Below are 20,462 nucleotides of genomic sequence, written 5' to 3' on the forward strand. Positions count from 1 at the left end.
AGAGAGAGAGAGATATTAAAACCATAAACATTTTCATTTCTTATTTCGAAATATAATAATTTATCAATATCTGCAGATCACAAATAACCCTAGTTATGAGATCTCAGCATAGGAATCGTTGTGTTTTCGTTGCTACAGTAGCCCCGAACGGACAAACCAGAAAGAGGCTCTAGCGAGAGCCTTTTGTGTTTTTAAATCGTCTGAAGGCCGCCGTAGCTGTTTCGACATGCTAGTGAAACTGCAGTGTTGTTAGTGCTAAACCGTGGTACCGCCCACCTTCCATTGCTCCTAAAGTAGTGTTATTATGGTCAGGAAGGTTTTGCACTCGGTGGCTCACTGCAGTCTTGGAAAGGGAAGAGAATGCGGAGGGGCACCCCTAGACGCCGGATTATTCTTCACTCTGTCCCTTCAAGGCTTTTATGTTCATGCATCTTCGTTTAAAAGTGCACTGTAGGTGTCAGCTTTTACACACTGTGGATATGCAATATCAGTATAAACTCTTCATGCACACAAATCATTTATTTTTGTTTAAATGCATGTTTCTGTACACACATCTGCTCACATTTGCATAGACAAAGTTGAATCTATGAGAATTGAATAGACATTATCTGCTGCCTCATCTGAACTTGAAAATGTATTACCTGATATAGCATTGAAAGAGTACTTTTTGTTTCTATGAGCCTGTGTGAGATCTATGCAAATTATACCAAACTTCATTCACAGGGTTTTTTCCCCCCCATATTTTGTCACACATACTGTAAGTGCTGCAATCAAGCCCACTCTACCGGAAATCAAAACCAGGCAAGACATTTTTGAGAATTACGTCATTCTACTCAAATCATTTCCAAGCAACAGATAAGATTAACTGAGGTTTTTTCTTTTTACCTTGTCGTTCCGCTCACAAAGGAATTTGAGTCTCTGGGCTCTCTTGTGCATAAAGACTCCATCCAGATGACCGGTCTCCACAGAGCGGATCTCTATGGCTTTCTCACCCCATCCCATAATCTGATTCGAGTGGATATAGGCTGCGAAAGAGAACACACAAGACGAGCATAAATGACAATGGGAAAAATATAAAAAATATATATCTATAACATTCAGTTCACAACTGCATGATGTATAAATATACTAATAGAACATCCAATAACCCAGAGCATCCAAATGTACAATGTAGAATCCAGATTCATTGGCACGAACCTAAATGATGGTAGCTTTAAGAGTGTAATACCACTGGCTGTCACATGAGGGCAGTGAAGTGCTTTCCTATTGAAACAGCGCTCATACATACAGGGCATGTACAGTTTCTTTGTTGTTCTTTCGATCTCTTGGTTGCCTCCTTTCTCTTCCCCTCCCTGTTTCTTACTCCCTCACTTTCCCTTTTACACTTAAATTTGATCATGTATATCCATATTACATCTTTCTGAAAAATGTTACGCTCACGGCCCCCTCCTCCTCCTTTCTTGTTGCTTCTAAGCAGCTCCAGAAGCCTTCCTATGAAGGCTGATGCTATGAACAGATTTTTGAATCCAATTAAACCTCAAATGAACCCCCATAAGTTCAGTTCTCAGAGAATTCACGAGACGTTTCATCTGCATTGCAACACACTTACACAGGCACTGAAAAGGGTATTAGAATATATCTATATTTTTAATTTACATCTTTGAACTGGGTGTTTCTCTATGATGTTTTAATGACTCCAGTGTTGATAAAAATCCTCTTAAATGGGCTTAACGCAGAGTATACAAATATTCATGTCGGGGGGGACGTACCAACAGAGGTAGGCATCTCTCCCCACTGTAGCACCACGTCCTTGGTGATTCGTCCGTAGGTGTTGACGTAGACGCCCTCGTCCTCGTAACACAGCAGCATCTCCATTCCATCAGTTTTAGGGAGCACCACGATGGCATGGGGCGTCACCTGGCTCTGGATCTATCGCAGATACACCACGCGCAAACATTTCAGAGGCTTTAATTAAATCTGTCAAATGTAATCATAATCTACAGTAGATTAAAATATTACTGAGGTTTCATCATGGGCATTTAATGCAATCGAAATTTGGCCGGCTCTTTGGCATATATTTGGACCGGCCTGCATACTGTAATCCTCTAAAGAGCAAGTTTGTGGACGTTGACAAGGCTGCCAAATATCAGGGGCATCAGTGCATCAAAAGGTTCAGACTTTGGCTTGTCGTCCGCGAAGCCTTGCTCTGTATAATAAGTGAATGGGCAAACTATAACGCTTTTGTCAGACCTTAATTAACAGGAAAACCATCAGAAGAGTTCGGAACACCCACACACACACACCCACACACACACACCCACACACACACACACACACACACACACACACCCACACACACACACACACACACACACACACACACACACACACACACACACACACACACACACACACACACACACACACACACACACACACACACACACACACACAGCTTGAATCTGTGCACTTTACCCAAAACATACCCCAGAGAATAACCCAATTATTTGTGCCAGCAGGCTCTCCTGAGGTGGGACTCAAAATCACACTTCAGGAGCCCAACAAGGGATCATATCAGTAAAATGAATGAGTGACAAGGTGATGGAAAAACTCATCTTAGCCCACAAGAAACTGCATTTACACAAGAGGTACGCAAAATTGGAATGCTCTTATCGCCATGCACTCATCTGGCAGCAATGCACTGAATGAATTTGAAGTAAGGTAATAGAAATTATTCTAACAAATATTTGGAATTAGGCTTTAATTCCGCAATACCGTGTTGTGGCTCTAGCACGACCAAACATTCGGCGGTAGTAGTACACATCTTTTCAGACAATTTTGATGTCTCGTGTGGGTAAGATGAATTTATTCATGCAACCTGTTTCTAGCTAAATTGTCCATTAATCTCTACTCTAATGAACTGTATGGCACATAGACGCATTTAGTACTTCTATGCATCCACTACGGGGATTTTACTAAAGATCTATTGATCTAGTCTAAAGGGTGGATGGCAGGATGTCACCTTCATCGGTTTGGCACACTGGAAGAGAAGTTGACAGGGAAGGAGAAAGAGAGGTAGCATGGGTTAAAGACACAATCACCTCAAGAGGAATACGCTTTCATAGTAGGTCTGCACTCACTGTGGACTCAATCTACAAGCTACTATTGCGTGTCCTCGCATCTGTAATCAGCCGTTTATATTTACTGAAATATTGTCACGAAATCAAGAGTTTGGCTGAACCGTTTGAACTTGATTTGGGTACAAGCATGCGATTAGTGAAGCCACCACGGAACAAACTAATCTGTATGCAAGTACCAAAACTGATTTGCATTCAAGCACGCACACGGACAACTACTGATGGTGCACCTAGCTTCCATGAGTGACTGAGTGACTAGAATTTATAACGGACTAAATGCCGCCATGGGGAAAAGAGATGCGCTCAAAGAATACGCTGGCCTCTTGACAACTATGGGTGACCTTTGTTTCCACAACAAATTTTTATAGCAGCTACTACTTATTGCATTTCTGCAATAAGGAGTACTTCAGTCATTTGAGCTCCATTCGGCGTACTGAGCATTGATAGTCCAAGCCCAGAGCACCATATTTAGCAAACTAAAATAGTATCAGATAAAAGAGGTAAAGCAGATAAAGCACACATCAGTCTTTTACTCGCACGACAGCAAATCAATCACATGGGTAATTTGTCAAGAAAAGTCATTGCGTTACTTGAAGCAGATCCTCGAGAGACAGTGCATGAGTCACTGGTGACCTTGGCACGGGAGGAGATCAGCAGGTAAGAAGAACGGAAAAAATTACCATCATCCCTCTCCGCTGCCTTGACGTTCTTCATTCAAAATTCATTAGACCTGAGGGAAACGTGTTTATTGGAGACAAGCACAGCCTTGCTTACATGCGAGGGGATGTAGATGTCGTACGGGTTGCCCGAGTCCACGTCGATGACATGGAAGCCCACGCTGGAGCCGTAGATGACCTTTAACCTCTGACCTTCCTCCACCGTCAGGTCAACCAGCTGGGGACGGTGGTGCAACTCAGTGAATGACTGAGAGGAAACAGACAGGGAAGGGAGACGGAAATGAATGAAGCAGGAAGAGAGAGCGCAAAGACGTCGAGTGGATGGTGATAGTGAGTGGAGTGTTTATTTGTGCGTCCATACCTTAAAGGCCATGAACTTGTGGTAGGGTTTCGGAGCCCAGGCATAGATTTCCACAGAGTTCTTCAGAGCAATCACCAGGAACTTAATCCTCTCATATTTGACTGGAGACAGGACATATGTTAGAATTGAGTTATTAAAAGGTGATACATGTAACATTTCTCATAAATCCTGTCCCCACTCTCCTTGCTGGTGTAAAAATCGTGCATTTGATGTGATGAAAAACATGAAGTGCAGGAGCACGGAAAAATACTTTGGTTAGTATAACCAGGATACAATTGAACTTAATTAAAAACTTAATTAAAAAATTAAAAGAATAAAAGCCCATATTTATCTCTTTTCCTGCTGAAAATGTCCAAGCTGGTTAGGGATTTGCGCCTATTTAAAAATAAATTTCAGCTCAGGCTAAGTCAGAATCCGGCATAAATATCATCCTTTGCACATGTAATTCCAATTAATTCCTTCATTAATGAAATACAAACACATCAACAGATCCTTACCAACTTTATAATGCACACAGCCCTCCAGCTCCCCGACTGTAATCCAACCCTGCTTCTTCTCTACTTCCGGGTCGTTGTGTAATATTCTGTTTCTCAGCCAGGACAAGTAGTAGACACGCAACTTGTTCTTTTTCCCTGAGAGGGGAGGGACAAAGGCAGAGAGAGAAATTAGATCGAATTTACAGGAATTAAGTCCTAAAAAAACACAAATATATTAGAAACCTATTCAGCTGATTACCAAAAAGAAGGGTACGGGGATGTGAGTGTGTCTGTGTTCAACCTACCAGATATGGTGACGAGCACATTGAGCCCCTCCAGCACATCCATCTGTAGGAAGCGCCGTCTGGTGATCAGGTTGTAGACTTTTCCCTGTCCACTTCGGTCAAGTAGCATAAGACCATTCTCTGTCCCCACCAGCAGGTTCACGCCTGAACAACACAAATAGGCACAAGAGTCAGAGACACGGAAAGATATTTGGGAGAGTTCAGATTGTTCTTGATTTATACGGAAGATGAAGGATGTTCCCTCCTACCCCAGAGTGCAGCGCACAGGATCTCAGAGTTGAAGCGTTTCTTGTATTTGCGGATCTCCGGTGTGTCACTGTGGGGTCGGATGTTAGTCGGGTTGACATTGACCACAGAGATCTTTCTGGCTTCGTTTAGTCTGGCCTGCTCCTGCCTCAGCAGCTCATTACCAAACATGGCTGGAATAAAACAGAAGAAAAGAAAAGTTGAAGAGTTGATTCTTTGGACAGCTGTGCCAGCAAGAAAAAAAGGTTCCCCATGCTTTGCTTACCTTCGGCTGAGTTCTCGTCGTCGTTTTCACTCGGGGAGGTTTGATAGACACGTGGATCAACAAACGGGGTGAAGGACGCTTTGGACCCGCCCAGACCGAACTGTAATGAATAAGAAGAAGCCTTTAAATTAACAAATCACTCAGAGTTGCTTGAATTTGTTAATATCTACGACTAAAAATCTATTATGCAATTACGTAAAAAAGGATCTGGTTTTATTTCAGGCCAGTCATCAAATATGAAAAGTCATTAATACACATTTTAATAATTAATTCGTAGATTTTCTTCAGTCTTAAAATTTGAACATATTAAGACATATCGTATTCATTTCACTGTGTTTGATATACAGCACTATATATATCCATGAATGTGTTCTGTGTCTGACCTCAGCCATGTCGCCCAGTTCCTGCAGGGCTGAGGCGGGTGTGGCTGAGGGAGAGTTGCTCTGCTGCACCAGGTCAGGGAGGTTACCATGGTTACCGTGATTCCCGAACCCATTGCTCTCGGTGTGGCCCCCTCTCCTCCTCTCCTCTGCCTGAGAGACAGGCAAAAAACAGAAGTAAAAGAAGATGAAGTGGCGATAAAGGAGCCAAATGAGTGCAGTTTGATAGTAGGTAAGAAACAAACACAGCATTTCCTTTGTTTGTTTTCATTCCCTCCTCTGTAAATCAGTGTGGCGTGTGTGTGTGTGTGTGTGTGTGTGCACACATTCATCACCTCTCTCATCACTAGAGTGCCGTCCTTGGAGCTATTATAGGCATCTCCCAGAGAGTCCTCTGTCAGCCCTCCATACGACTCGCCGCTGCTCTGCATTGCTGGCCTGCAACAGACGCACAGTCCCGATTATTTACAAAGCAATTCTGCCAAAACAACAGTGACAAGCTGCTGGCACGGCGCATATTCCAAAGACACGCATACTTCAACGCAAATGCATACTGACAAGTCCAGCTCGAAAGAACAAAATAAAAACAGAGGGCGTGAACAACAAAAAACAGAGGGGACAACTCACATGATGCGGGGGATGTCGCTAACAGCGACAGTCCCGTCATGGCCCACCGTCTCCCCGTCGTCATCGCTGCTCTCTGAATCTTCACTCGAGGACGAGTAGTCCGTCACCTTCATCACAATGCAAGGAGCAGAGACAAAATACTGAGCATTGGTTTAGAAACACCAACTGTGATAAGACCAGATACTTATTAGGGTTGCATTTAAATTAGCTCCCCACACTCGTTTTAGACAAATCTTGTTCATGTGTAATGTTTTTATAGTGGATGTATTCAAACTAAAAAGGTACCCTGTGGAGTTTTTGACTATACATAGATATGTGTTCACCAGTGGGACCTTGTTTTGATTGTACGGGAAACGCAATGCACATCAGTGCTCTGTTCGTCGTACGTCACTGATCCGAATATCTAAGGCCAGAAAGAAGAACACTGCGAGCTAGCAAACAAATGCGTAAACAAGATATGGTTTAAAATATTCCACTGCAGATGATTTATGAGGAGGGTAATGCATTCAACATGTTTTTTTTGACTTCAAGGATACAGATAATGTGTCTTTGTGACGGTTATATTTTTTTAACCTGACCTGAAAATCTGTCATTTGACCCTTTCTTCTTCTAAAGAGGACCACAATGGAAGTAATATCTTAGCTTCTCTGTGTTTATATTCAAGGCAATCATCTATTGCGGGCCAATACTACAATCAAAATAAATATATCTATATACTCATCAACATCATCATCACCATCTCTCCTACAAATGTCATCGTACCTTGACTGGAGGTCTGCTGCCCTCCTCTACCCGCAATTCTCTGAGTTCCTTCGCCAATGCACTTAGGTCCTACAGAGAGGGACAGAAGAGGAGCGGAGAAAGAGACAAAGTCAGTCAGTTTGTCAGATCTGTATCATCTGTTGTAAAACCTGAGGAGTGAGAGAACAAATCACATACAAGGCCGAGGGGAGCAGAGAGGGGGGCAAAGAGTGGGGCAAACCCCCTCAGCGTCATGAACTGATTCCTTGTCACGCAAACATCCGGGCCGGTACACATGGACGACCGGGAACAAGAGTGCTCATCTGAGATCGCTGTGTCTGCTTAGCCACACTCAAATTTTTTCATTGCGACTTAAGAAGCGATCACAGAAATCTGCACTTTTATTCGCTCACGAGCAATCGATCAACTACGTGAAGGCGCGTCGTTGGAGGAGAGAGAGAGACGGATAATCAGGCTTGACGTACGACAGGAGTGCAGCATCCTCTGCACCCCCTCTACCAATCACCCCCATGCCAACTGGCCCGTGGTTCCCACCCCTCCCTTCTCTCCCCGTCCACCCCCAGTCTATGGATCAGACCAAATCATGCAAGGGGAGGGAGGGAGGGGGGGGGACCGTCATTCACGGTGGGCTTACCAGCTCCTCCTGACCAGCGACCATGACAACAGAGAAACAGGAAAAGAGATTCAGAGACTGTTCAGGTGCTTGGCAGTTAAAAACACCCGCCCACAACACGCGCATGCATACACGCACACTCGTCCACATACGCTCTCTCAGGTGTATGCGTGTGGAAGCACACATGCACTGCCATCGGCTTTACACTCTGATATTTTGAAGTTAATGAAACAAACGTCATCCTCTTTTGAAATGAACTAACTTCACCATGCCAGGGGGAAAAAAGAGGGGCTCTGATCGAGGCAAAGAAAAACTGGGATCAAAAAAAAAAAGAAGGGCAGGGGGGGGGGGGACTCAAGTGTCACTAACCTCATCTATGGCTTTCTTATAGCTCTGAAGAATGAAAAAGGACAAAGAGAGGAAGGCAGAGAAAGAAAGAACCAGATGAATGGCAGAAAAAAAAGGAGAAGAGGACCGTAGAAGATTCCCTGAGAGGAGATTGTTGTGAATGAAAGTTAATGTGTGTGTGTGTGTGTGTCTGTGTTGTGCGACTCACTGCAGGTCTGCTGGGTCTGGCTGATTCCCGGCCCTCCTCCTGTTTGGGCTTTGCCTCCTGATTGGCTCCCGGAGGGGATCCTTCCTGCTTGGCTTGACCTATCGGAACAAGGAAGTAATTACACGTTTGACCTACATGCACCAATATGTTTCATCAGAATCACCAACGAATGTTGATTAAAAAATCTGTCAGATATCATTTAGAAAATTATATTCAAAACGTGTATTGTCCTTGTCCATAACATTGGGAAAAAATACTTGTATGGGTCAAAGCACAATCATTAAATCTTTTTTAAGCTATTTCGTACTTTTCTTACCCTATCTTGATACTATCTCTTTTTTTTTCTTTACATCTCAGCCATATTTACTGTCAACCCCATTGCAAAATAACATCCATCAAACATGAAGGAAAACCAGTCCTACCATACTTCAACCTCTCTCTCTGCCATGTGTTTGTCAAGGGGAGATCCATGCATATCTTAGATATCCCTCTGGCCTGTTGTCTGACACATCCCTGTACGCCTCTCTCTATCTCCCTCTCTTATTTCCTCTCTTCTATCTCTCCGGAGGCTGAGAGTAACAGGGCACATCAGACAGGTTGATCAGAGCAGAACTGCGACTGACATTGTCCCGCTGATAGCCTCCGAATCTCACTGAAGCCCTGTGTGAGTGTATGCGAATGTTTCCGCGCCTCTGTGTCCGCATTCGCACGTATACAAGAGCAAGTACATGCACCCGTTTTTTTTAATTGTTTGCATGCAAAAGCGTGTCCGTGTGTGTGTTCATTTAAGTGCGTGTCCATGCGCTTGCGAGTGTGTTTTTGTGGCTTTCAGAGCTTCGGAGCAAGTTTGTGTACCTCTCCTCTCGGCTGAGCCTCCCTGAGATGAAGGGGAGGAGGAGGATGATGAGTTGGAGGAAGTCCTTTGCAGCATGGCGTCCAGAGAGAGCTCGGAGCGCCGGAGGTCTGGGTTACTGAAACAGGTGGAAAACATTTTCACTCATATTTTAATGATGATTTTTTGATATAAGGTATTTGCAAAAGTATGTACAGCATCATTCTCTGTAATGGCATTGAATACTGTTTTAAAATATACAATAACAATAAATTATTTTAGGTTTAAAAAAAAAAGAAAAATACTTTTATCAAACTAGTCTGCAATAAATGTGTTAAGAGGTGTGTTAAAGGATTATCTAGATCATAAAGGTGCCTTCACTGTGCTAGCTTTACCTGGCCCGTACGAGTTGAGAACCTGTGCGAGGGCCCAGACCCACTCCTCCATTAGGGGAGTTCTTCCTGACCAAGGCTGGGGAGATAGAAGTGGTCCTCTGGGGGACCTGGACACACACAAAAACACACAGAAAGGAGGGTCACCATCGCTGGTACTGCTTGGCTTTTAATCCCAGAGCAAGGAGTTCAAAGTTTTCATATTTATCATGATATATCACAATACATTTGTGTGGTGGTATGGTAAAACAGGTGCAGTAAACTGGGCGGTGGTACTCTAAATACTTGTAGTGTTACACTTGTCCTGGTTAACGATGCCAAAAAACAAACGCATACAAACAACTAGAGAGGGCAACATTGTGTGCAAAGTCATACATCAATCACTTTGCAACCAAACAAATGAGGAATCATCGGCACCGAGATATGATTTGTATGGTATGGAGTTAAGAGTTTATCTTAACGCTTTGATGGATGTTTATTATAATTATGTACATAAAACTATTTATAATAACTGATACAACATTGCAACGAGATATAAACATAAATAAACTATTTATTTTATGTTTCTTCTACAAGAAAACCCATCATCAGTGATCGTCTTCCCTTCTGATTGTAATTCTCTGACCTTGGGTGGGAGGTCCTCCTCTCTAAGCCAGGCGGTCCTGTCCCGATCCCTGTCTCTGTCCCGTTCCTCTCTGCCTGGGATGCGCAGCGGGGGTCCGGGGGTGTCAGAAGTGGGGTCTGAGTTCTGGCGGGGCATCTCGGGCCTGGGGGAGCCCACGCTAAGGCCCTCACTCAGAGCTGAGCCCGTCTGGTCCTGCAGAGACTGAGAGCCGGACATGGAGCCGGAGTGGGTCTTCACTGGAACCAGGTGAGCCATCTGTAAGAGGGAGAGAGATAAAGAGGTGTAGGGAAGAAAAGGCAAAAAATGAAGAATTGTAGGGAAACACAATGGCAAAAAATGCATTGAGATAAAGGAAAGTTGAGATAAGGAGCGCTATAGAGAAATGAAAGAGAAAGACTGAGTTCTATGGAGGCATGGACGTTTAAAGGAAGTAATCAAAGAGCGAAGAGACATGTAATTATTGCTGTTCACAAGGAAACACACCAAACACTCACATCCCTTCCTTTTACGCACACAGACACACACACACACACACACACCTGTGGTTCGATGGAGCGGTGGATGGGCGGGGTGCGGGCGGGCTGCATGCCCCCACTGCTGAAGGACTCGGAGCGGGGAGGGAGGGAGGGGTCGGAGATGCGGTTGGAGACTTTGTGCTGCAGCGCCGGGGAGCTCTGTCTGTTCAGCTTAGATCGCTCCTCCACCTGGGACAGGTCACATACCACCATCACTCACAGCCAAGCACGCGGCACAACCAATCACCACGCTTGACCCACTGTGGGTCTCGCCTCCCCATGCAACCCTACAAGCCGCCAGACAATCTTACCATCACGCTGTGGGACAACTGTGTGATTTCTCATATAGATTTCTTTTATCTGTAAATCTGTTTTCATGTCCTTGAGCCATGACCAAACTGCCTCTCTGAGAAATTCAGTGGAAGTCTTTTGTTTGCAATGTTTTGGCTGTTTATCTTCTACCATTTCCCATCTTTGTTTTCGCTCTGTTTGCTGTGTACGTGTGTCTCCGTGACCCACATACAGTTGAGGAGTAAGAATGTCTGGTGGCTGTGGGGAAAGGTCAAGAATTACCCCTAATCTTCTTCAGCAGACACCACATTCAAAACCAAAATCATACATTTGAGTATGTGCGAGGGTAGTGTGCACACATACAAACCCATGTTTGATTTGTATGTACATGAGAGCTCGAGTGACTGCTTCCACGTAATTGTGGGAGTGAGCGTCAATGCCAGCGAGCACCAAATATCTGAGTGAGGAATGCGGAAAGCTCTGTTTGCCAGTGTAATCAGATTATCAGATTATCTGCTGTGCAGTATGAGAAGGTTCCGAGGAACGCTCCCAACTGCCCAAATCACACTTTCCCCACTCTAAACAATCTACTCATCGTTTGCTGGAGGGTTGAGTCGTGGCTCAGCAGGGCATAGTGTCAATAGCCCCCAGGTAAACATCTGTGTGCAATGAGCACCATCCCCTTTGGAGGCTTTCTGTAATTCAACATGAGCTCATAATCTCATGGGATTATTCAAGATTATGAGCTGGGTCAGAACAACTATGCAATACTGTGCCATTCCCCAAATGTTTTGGTAGTTGCCTGCTAGGGAGTCAACTATCGTGAGGCAACTATAACACGTATATGGTGGCAGAAAACGTCTCAGATACTTTGTTAGTTGTTCTCTTAGGATGAAAGGCGACTACGGATGAAGGGAAGAATTGTAGACAAATAGAAGCTAAGTACAAAGAACCAATGGAAAAAAGTATTTTTCCGTGATTCAGGAGAAGCACTGCTGTGATCCAAGTCGAGTTTAATCTGTTGATGTTTACGCGATCAAGGTTAGCATAAACATCAACTGACCTTCAAAAGACGGAGAGATTAGTATTAAAAGATCCCTTTACAGAAGACAAACATTTTGGGAAGTGCTGCTTAAACCTTCATTTGCGTGCATCAAATGGTTGGGTTTATCCCTCGCCTACCACCCAAAAGCTCTCTCTACCATGGCAGAAATTCCAAGAGGTTAAAACAGAGCATTAGAAAAAAGTGAATTGTGGCCACAGCGGCATCTACACTGAGAAAGGACACAGAATAAGGTTAGGAAGGAGGAGAGCAGATGGAGGACAGAGGGAATCCTCGGAGGATCCAGGTTTGTTAGAAGGATCCCACCACCACCTGGCCCGCACCCGTCACCACGCGGGAGTTGATTGAATGGTTGACTGACCTAAAAAGAAGATGGGATGAGTGGGTTTCCCCCCCGATGACATCGACACCAATATGGGCAAGAGCGGGCTTGCCATGGTGCTTTGTGGCTCACTGGATGGTAAGGGTGACAAGGTGGCTACCAGTGTGTGTGTGTGGGGGGTGGGTGGGGGTGGGGGGGGACTAAGCTACCTATGCATCAGGGTGGTATTAGAAACTGTCCCTGGATAAAAGCACCTCTCCTCTGGATCTCAGTACCAGTAGGACATTTTTTTTTAAGTATTAGAGAACAGCCTATAAACAAACATGTAGATTAAGAATAAAATACACACACTTTGTAGAGAAGAACGTAGATATATTTACAGATCCTGAATGCATGTTAATGTGCCTTTGTGTATATGTACTATATATATTATGCTCTTGTACTTCTATCTTTGTGAGGACTAACTTGATTTGAAGTGAGAACATAGTTACGGGTTAAGACTTTGTTTTAGAGTTGAGTTTAGGAGTAAGACTTGGTTAAGAGACAGTAGACGTTTTGATTTGTATGTGACTATAGTTTTGTTTCATTAAAGATTTGATTGGGAATAATTTAATTGTTATTTTTCCTTTTGTTATTTAAGTAGTATTTTGAGTTCACCATATAACCGGCAGATACAAAAACAGTTTGTACCCCCAATGTGGTATCAACCAGTAGTAACGGCAACACAAGGTACAACAATGAGATAAGCGTTGGAGTTCAGCATGTCGTTTTAATGGGGGTTAGGATTTTGACTTTTGATTATTTCAGTCACAAAATGGACGTACAAAATTGTGTGTGTGTGTGTGTGTGTGTGTGTGTGTGCCTGTACATGTGTGCTTTATATATATATGTAAGGGTCTAGCACTCCGCACCAAAAGATTGGCTATGGAGCTGGTTCTGAGATCCAAAGGGAGAGCCATACGGGGAGCAGCGGGGGGTAGACGCGGGTGAGATGTCGAGGGATTTGGAGGCGTGTATGGGCAGGCGGAGGTGGCCATGGAAAGGTGGAGGCGATTTGCCGGGCATGTGGGAAACAAGGGTGTGAGGAGAGAATGGGGATGAGGGGGAGGATTGTGGAGAGGTGCTAGGAGAGGAGTAAGGAGAAAGGCCCAACCACGAAGTTGGGGTGGTTGGAGAGAGGGATTGCAAGTGGTCATAGGAGCCACTGTTCATTAGTCTGACCTCAGCCAGGTTCTGTTTGAGAAAGTCTGCCGGGGCAGAAACACTGAGGTCCAACATAGAGGAGCTACCTTTTCCTGGCCGATCAGAATGAGGGGAAAGGAAGGGATTGTTACCAGGGACTTGAAGAGAACTGTTAGAGGCAGGCGAGTAGGAGTCTCTGTTTCTAGTCGAGGAGGAGTGGAGACCATTGTAAGGGAAGGATTGAGAGAGGGGGTCAGTTGGGACCTCCCAGTCTGAGGGCGATGAAAGCCTCTCTTGGCTGCCAGATGCCCCTCTCATCCACCCTGGCATGAACTCAGGTTCTATATCTACATCTATTCTACTGCAAGGTGAGTGTGACCTGTTGCGACGAGAGACACTAACCAGTTTGACCGCAGGGATAGATACAGTATTAGATCCAGACTGAGGTCCCTGGACCTGTCCTGGCGACTGAGGATGATGATGACTCTTGTTAGGTCCCTTACTGGGATGTTGGCCAGGAGCCTGGCTGTTTTCCATGTTGGGTCCCGTGCTGCGGCTCCTAGATCTGAGTTTCTGAGCCCTAAACTCTCTGACCTGCTGACTTATCTCCTGCTTCAGGCCTGGATCTAGGGGCTCACCGGGGTCTCGTGAAATACGTATATTGGGGATTTGGGTGGGGAGGAGCTGGGCAACTTGGGAATGGGTTCGCCTAGGTGCCTGAGCTCTGTGTTGGCCGTGAGAACCAGGGGATGAAGCCGGTTGGTTGAATGAATGGTGATGTCGTAGTTGGGGGCGGGGCGGGTTACTCGGGACCTAAGAGTCGGAGTCAGAGGAGGGTAAGCAACAAAACAAACGCATACAAAGCAGACAACACTCGGTGATTATCGAAGTAGCAGCGTTCCGTTCAAAATATCTTCAGCTGCTTCTAGTAACCTGCTGAACAAGATATTGACAACACAAGAAGGCCATCGGTTGTGCTTAGTCTACAATAGGGGTTAATTTGCTAAACATTACAAGGATACATCTCCAATACATCCATATATTTAGTGTACTTCTTTCCTCAGAGCTGGTGCTTTTCCTTACTCTACCACAATTATTTCACAACTTGGAAATAACTGTTTGTTATTGCTGAAACGTACCTCTTTGGCCCAGGCAGGCTTGTCAGTAGGATTGCTGATATCTTTGTAGTGGTAAAGCGGTTTCTTCTCTGCTTGCCGTCCCTCCTGCTGCTGCTGCTGTAGAGACACCAGGTAGGCTCTCTCCTGATGGAGCTGCCTCTGCAGCCGCTCCGCCTGCCGCTGCTCCTCTATCTGCTTACGCTTGTACTCCTGGAGGGACAGAGGGAGGGGGGGGGGTATGGGAGGGAGGACAGAGATGAGAGACAGGAAAGCAAAACAGAAAGAAACGAGGTTGGATGTAGGAGGAGAGAAAGGAAGGGAGATCAAGAGGAGGGGAGAGAGGATGAGGAAGAGAAGGAAGTGAGAGACACAGAGATCAACAACAAAACAGGTGAGTAATTATTGCATCAGCGGTGAGAAAATTTGCAAATGACATGCAAATAATTCTTAATACTACTACTACTAAACATGGATGGTTATCCTAAATGGGAAGCTGTCATTTGCACTGATTATCTCTGAAATGTTCTGTTTTATTTGCATAATTTGCAAATAAATTGTGTAACAAGCCTTTCTCTAATGTCAGATTCGAGCCATGCATTAACAAATACTGCAAAACAGAACAGATGAACACGAATACTGACAACTGGAAGCAGGTACATGGAACATGAACACACACCTTTCAAAATTGTTATCACAATAGTATGGCTGATGATGGATTAAGGGACAAGGGAACTATCAGATATAAGGCGTTGGCAAATCTTATGAGACAGGGGAGAGGAAGGCAGGTACTGAGAGGGAAGAAAAGATGGCAGTAGGGCGGGAAGAGGAAGACGTCATTTTTCGGGCCACAACACCTGGATGTTTGCGCGTGGTGTCATTGATGTGGCCTCTTGTGTTTACAAGGGTTGGATCTCAAAAGGTTTCCTTAAATATATTTCTCTTAAAAAATTGGACGTAAGGAGCAGTGGACAAATACTACAAGACATACTGTGGATTGCTTGCAGTAATAAAACACAAAACTGTAGCCCTGGATAAGACTGGGGCACTGACGGAAACCCTCTGAGGAAAACAACAATGTCCTACTTTCTCTTGGATGTTCTCACTTTGTGTGGGCCAACATGATTGGGGATGACAAAAGCGTTTTCCTGCACCCTCTGGGGAGTCTTTTGAGATCCAGCCAAACAAAATGGTACGGTTCATGCAATTTAACGGGAATCGGACTAAATTCAAACACAAGCATTAAGAGATACGCAATTCATTGCTTCAGTTCCATGTTTTCCCTCAAATGTGGAGCCAACCGGTTGAGTGACTCAGACTGTGGGTTCCCTAACAGTCAGTTCCTCTGTACAACATGCAGTAGGGATAGGGGGCCACACAGCACAGATGGGGAGCAGGAGTGGCACAGGGGGAAGGCTACGGTTACCATCAGTAACGCCTGTTCTTGTAGTAGCTGCTGCTGGAGAATCTCTAACTGCCTCTGTTCCTCTTCCAGCTGTCTACGGATATACTCCTGAGCAGCGTGTCGGCACAAGGAAATAGAAATAGACCAAGAGAAAAATCAGGAAATCTGAACATCCAAACACCAACAGAGAGAGAAAGACCGAGATAAATAAAAAAATAAAAAAAGAGAGACACAGAGAAGATAATCTCCTGAGGTAGCTGTGAATGAGGAGAGAAGATGAGAGTCAGAAGCCAGATGAAGCTAAGGAGACCATGTTCTCGAACAATAGTAATGCGTTACAAAGGAAATATGACAAAGAGATGGGGGGGGGGGGGGACAGGTTTGAATATATCTTTCCACAACACTTGAAGAGCGTGGGAGGAGAGTAACAGAGCGATAAAAAAGGGACCGGGATAGACAAAGAAATACACATCTGAACAGGAGTAAGTTCAAAGAGAGGACGAGGGAAAGAAAGCAGAACAAGAGATGTATACTACTGGGGAGAGTACAGAACAATCAAAATACATACAAGAGCAGAAAGAGGATCCCAGAAGGAGTAAGTTGAGAAACATACAAGGCTCATGACACAACTTATTACATTTAGATCTCTAAGGCTAGAATCATTTCCAGTCCGACAGTATTACACCGGGACACACTACACAGTCAGTGTCTCTACTTTGTAAAAAGGACTCAAGCTCTGATAAATTACGCAAAAAACACTGAAAGCATCACGTTTCTGTGCTATTCCCTCAATACTTTAAATGTTTATTGTGCATCTTTGACATTTAGTCTTTCCTTTATAAAAGAGTATGCAGTAAATAAAGCTGGAAAGGCATTTGTTCATTTATTGCACAATAATTCAACAACTCGACAGTGCCTTTGGTCATTTTGGAAGATCATGAAATATCTGTTCACTAGACCTAACTCCTACATTGGGGCAGACCAGGCATTATTGTCCAGGGTAGACTTGATTTATTCCTCAGGGAACTCCTGCCACTGAACAAAAGCAACTTTTGTAAAAGTAAAAATCTCTTCAATTTTACTCTCGGATCTGTTTTCGAAATTCAGGTGGTCCGTTTATTTGCCAACTCACAGAGAAAAATCCATCCATTTGAGTTTTATTCTTTTGCAATATTTACTGTAGTGGCAATACGGTTTTTGCATTAACTTGTCGTTATGAAGTGAATGTTGATTATACAATGTAATGGCTATAATAATGACACCATCCAAAATTACAGCCTCGTTTTCACGATGCAATTCTGTCTGCCACCTGGTATGATCTCCTGGGAAAATAAAGGCTTGATTTACGGCACAAAGAAAGTGCTTCAACCATTGCGCAACCAAAACAGGAAGAGGGTAGCCCTTTTTGTTCCCCCCGTTAGCTATCGGGAGCCATCCCCGTCACCAAACAGTATCAAGATAAGTTATTTGAAGTTACAATCCCTTGTAGCGGTAACTTCAGTGGAACTGTGGAAAACAAAACAAGCTAGCACTAGCGCCAAAAGTCATCATGTCATACATTTCCACGGCACCTTACTGTCTTGTCTTCATGCAGTATGTGTTTTAGTATAATATCACAGTAAGTGTATAAACCTGTTCTCTCTCCGCATGCCTCCTCTCCTCCTCTCTACGGAGCTGCTCCATTTCCTCATAGCGCCTCCTCTGTTCCCTCTCCTGATGCTTCCTCAGCTCTCGCTCTCGCTGCTGGTGCTGTCGGGAGGACACATGAAGCACAAGAAGAGTCAGGATTCACACAAATTTAACAAATCATGTCTCAGCAGAGATCGTCACACATGCTAAATCTTTGATATGCGACCTCATTTGATTACCTTTCTTTTAAGATAAATGTAATTCCTTCCACAATATGTCCTATGTGTCTTTGCTTCTTTTGTCAATTAAGGAAAGGAATTGTATTCATAAATATACAAACATGCATTCACACTTGCACAAACACAACGTGTGCATGCTCGCACGGAGAGTCACAGACACAGGCTTGGCCCCGAGTGGAGGGGTCATGTTAGTTGAGTCGAGTCATGGTGCTTAGCCGTGCGTTGGGAGGCAAACCCTTGTGGTAACCCAGAGAGAGCGCACAGATTATGGGCTAAGGATTTCCTTCTATAAATCCGCTCTCTGGAACTAAGAGAGGGACACTGGGGGGAAAAGGCTGTGTGTGTCTGTCTGTCTCTGTACCGCTCTCCCTCTCTACTGCAGCCTCTACCGAGTGGTGAATGAAATGTTTTGTAAGTTTGAACTGCCAGAATGGGTCACATTATGTTTGCAAACAGGCTTTACGGTGTTTAAAGCGCATGGAGAGCCAAACAGAGGGCTTCCATTGACTCTTGGTGTGTGAATTTAAATTTCGGCCATGTTTAAAAGCCGCTCTCGATAAATGCATTCCACAAGATCAAAGGTCACAGTCAAAGCGTCCTCCAGCTTACCTCCTCCAGCTGCCTCCTCTGCAGCTTCTGCTCCTCGATGCGTTTCTGTCTCTCGGCCAACAGCAGGCGCTTGTGCTCCTCATTCTGCTGTTGCTCCAGCTGCTGCTGCTGCTGCCGCCGCTGCGCTTCCGATCGCTCCTTGTTGGCCAGCTGCAGGCGCAGGAAGTCCCGCCTCAGGGTCGACTCTCCGGGGACGTTGATGATGGAGCTGCGGATGGGCCGGTGAGAAGACAGGGCGAGCTCGGAGTTAGCGAATACATGTCAAATGCGTTTTGGTAAAAAAAAAACGTGGGTATATATTTGTGAGGACACTGACCTTGGTTCACCCATTTCTCTTTCTTCATCCTCCTCTTCACTGCCGCTGTACTCATACTCTGTCTCTTCTGATCCAGAGAGAGAGGAGAGAGAAAGAAAACATGTTAAAGAACACAAATCATAGAAAAGTGAGTCAGGTAATAACCAGCAGCGAGCAAAGCCATTCCACTTCCTGTTTTTCAGTTTTCACTTGAACTACCGTTGTTCATTGCTGAACAGCTTACGATTCTTGCATTCCCAGATTCCTCACTCCTTTAAGGCACTTTCTGTTAGCCGCTTTGAATACGAGTATAAATCGCTATTTTCCTGTGTGTAGCGAGGTGGAGAACATTTGCTCGGAGCTCTTTCAGGAAAACGGGGCTTAAGGCATAACGGTTGTAGAGGCAGCCACATTCACACGGACCTGTCCTCCGAATGTGACAAAGTGACAGCTGGAGAGAGCCACAGTCTGTACATGACAAGACTTTTCTATACATCATCACAACTTTCCGCCCTGAAGTATGCTGGTTTCTTGAAGCGGTTAATGTGGATCTTACTGGTGCAGTCCTGTGCGCGAGTGTCAGTCTATCCCTCAAACTGTGTGTGTTTGTGCGCCGTGGAGGAGCTGGAATGGAAGTCCGTCGCTTTTATTTCCTGCCTCTCTGTAACGGTACATGTGCGTGACAATCTGCATCTGTGTGTGCATCTGAAATGTGTTAGATGTCATCCTTGCGGCCAGATTCGATGAATACAATAGTTTTCTTTCACTGAGTTTGATCAGCATATCTTGATCTATGATTTCATAAATCGTCGAGTTATGGCCAAGACCCTAATGTATGTAATTCAGTATTATCATTTAATTTCATCTCAATCATATCTGCATATGTTCCTTTACTTGCAGCCGTATCAGAGCTGTATGAAGGTGTTGCTAATGTGTAATAACTTTTCATACTGCTGCCGCTTCACATTAAAAGCACTCAACTGGCTAAACATGGGGTGCTTTTATTGTGAAACAGTCACGGAAAACATGTCTTTGTCATGTAGTTTAAGGCTGACAGTAATTTTAGTGCTACCTAATCCAAAGAATCATTTTGAGTATGAACCATTATATAATACAATTTTGTGACATACGGTATCGTCATTGCAATTACTGTTTACACAGAGGACACTTTCCTTTTAATGTCTGCAAGCGTCTATCAAGAGTGACTACCTCATCAATCAGTCGCTCCACCTCCACCCAAATCTGCATGTACATTTGCGTTTCAATCCACAAGAACGTGTCTGTGTCACATGTTATTCCTCACCCCTCTCTCCTCTCTTCTTCTTGGTGCGGTCGATGTGGTCCTTCAGCTGGATGCGGATCTGCCTCTCGTTGGGCAGGTCTTTGATGAACGGGTGCTTGAGGAGCTGCTCTGTGCTGGGTCTCTGCCCGTGGCTCTTCACCAGACAGCTCTCGATGAACGACTGGAACTTCTTGGACCTGAAACCACACACACACGAGAGAAGTAAATGAAAAACCTGCGGTGATCGAGTGTATGTCTGAA

At 44.6% G+C, this 20,462-nt stretch overlaps 1 protein-coding gene across 2 annotated transcripts in view; it reads right to left on the bottom strand.

Moving 5' to 3' along the window:
- tnika (TRAF2 and NCK interacting kinase a) overlaps positions 1 to 20,462 on the bottom strand; it is a 57,795-nt gene that overhangs the window by 2,762 nt on the left and 34,571 nt on the right. The window contains exons 10-34 of one of the 2 annotated variants that reach the window (XM_079174562.1): positions 20,223 to 20,398; positions 18,941 to 19,007; positions 18,625 to 18,832; positions 17,780 to 17,896; positions 16,169 to 16,255; positions 14,767 to 14,955; positions 14,030 to 14,440; positions 10,794 to 10,958; positions 10,255 to 10,509; positions 9,633 to 9,739; positions 9,261 to 9,376; positions 8,406 to 8,503; positions 8,219 to 8,242; positions 7,237 to 7,305; positions 6,475 to 6,581; positions 6,183 to 6,285; positions 5,851 to 6,000; positions 5,468 to 5,567; positions 5,205 to 5,375; positions 4,957 to 5,100; positions 4,673 to 4,807; positions 4,176 to 4,276; positions 3,912 to 4,061; positions 1,770 to 1,929; positions 886 to 1,025 (exon numbers count right to left, since the gene is read on the bottom strand). In XM_079174562.1, coding sequence (XP_079030688.1) covers positions 886 to 1,025; positions 1,770 to 1,929; positions 3,912 to 4,061; positions 4,176 to 4,276; positions 4,673 to 4,807; positions 4,957 to 5,100; positions 5,205 to 5,375; positions 5,468 to 5,567; positions 5,851 to 6,000; positions 6,183 to 6,285; positions 6,475 to 6,581; positions 7,237 to 7,305; positions 8,219 to 8,242; positions 8,406 to 8,503; positions 9,261 to 9,376; positions 9,633 to 9,739; positions 10,255 to 10,509; positions 10,794 to 10,958; positions 14,030 to 14,440; positions 14,767 to 14,955; positions 16,169 to 16,255; positions 17,780 to 17,896; positions 18,625 to 18,832; positions 18,941 to 19,007; positions 20,223 to 20,398 — 3,550 coding nt within the window. The remainder of the gene's footprint in view (positions 1 to 885; positions 1,026 to 1,769; positions 1,930 to 3,911; positions 4,062 to 4,175; positions 4,277 to 4,672; positions 4,808 to 4,956; positions 5,101 to 5,204; positions 5,376 to 5,467; positions 5,568 to 5,850; positions 6,001 to 6,182; positions 6,286 to 6,474; positions 6,582 to 7,236; positions 7,306 to 8,218; positions 8,243 to 8,405; positions 8,504 to 9,260; positions 9,377 to 9,632; positions 9,740 to 10,254; positions 10,510 to 10,793; positions 10,959 to 14,029; positions 14,441 to 14,766; positions 14,956 to 16,168; positions 16,256 to 17,779; positions 17,897 to 18,624; positions 18,833 to 18,940; positions 19,008 to 20,222; positions 20,399 to 20,462) is intronic. The other variant, XM_079174563.1, reaches the window with a different exon arrangement.

Source organism: Pholis gunnellus, assembly GCF_910591455.1.
Source record: "Pholis gunnellus genome assembly, chromosome: 15".
Taxonomy (NCBI): domain Eukaryota; kingdom Metazoa; phylum Chordata; class Actinopteri; order Perciformes; family Pholidae; genus Pholis; species Pholis gunnellus.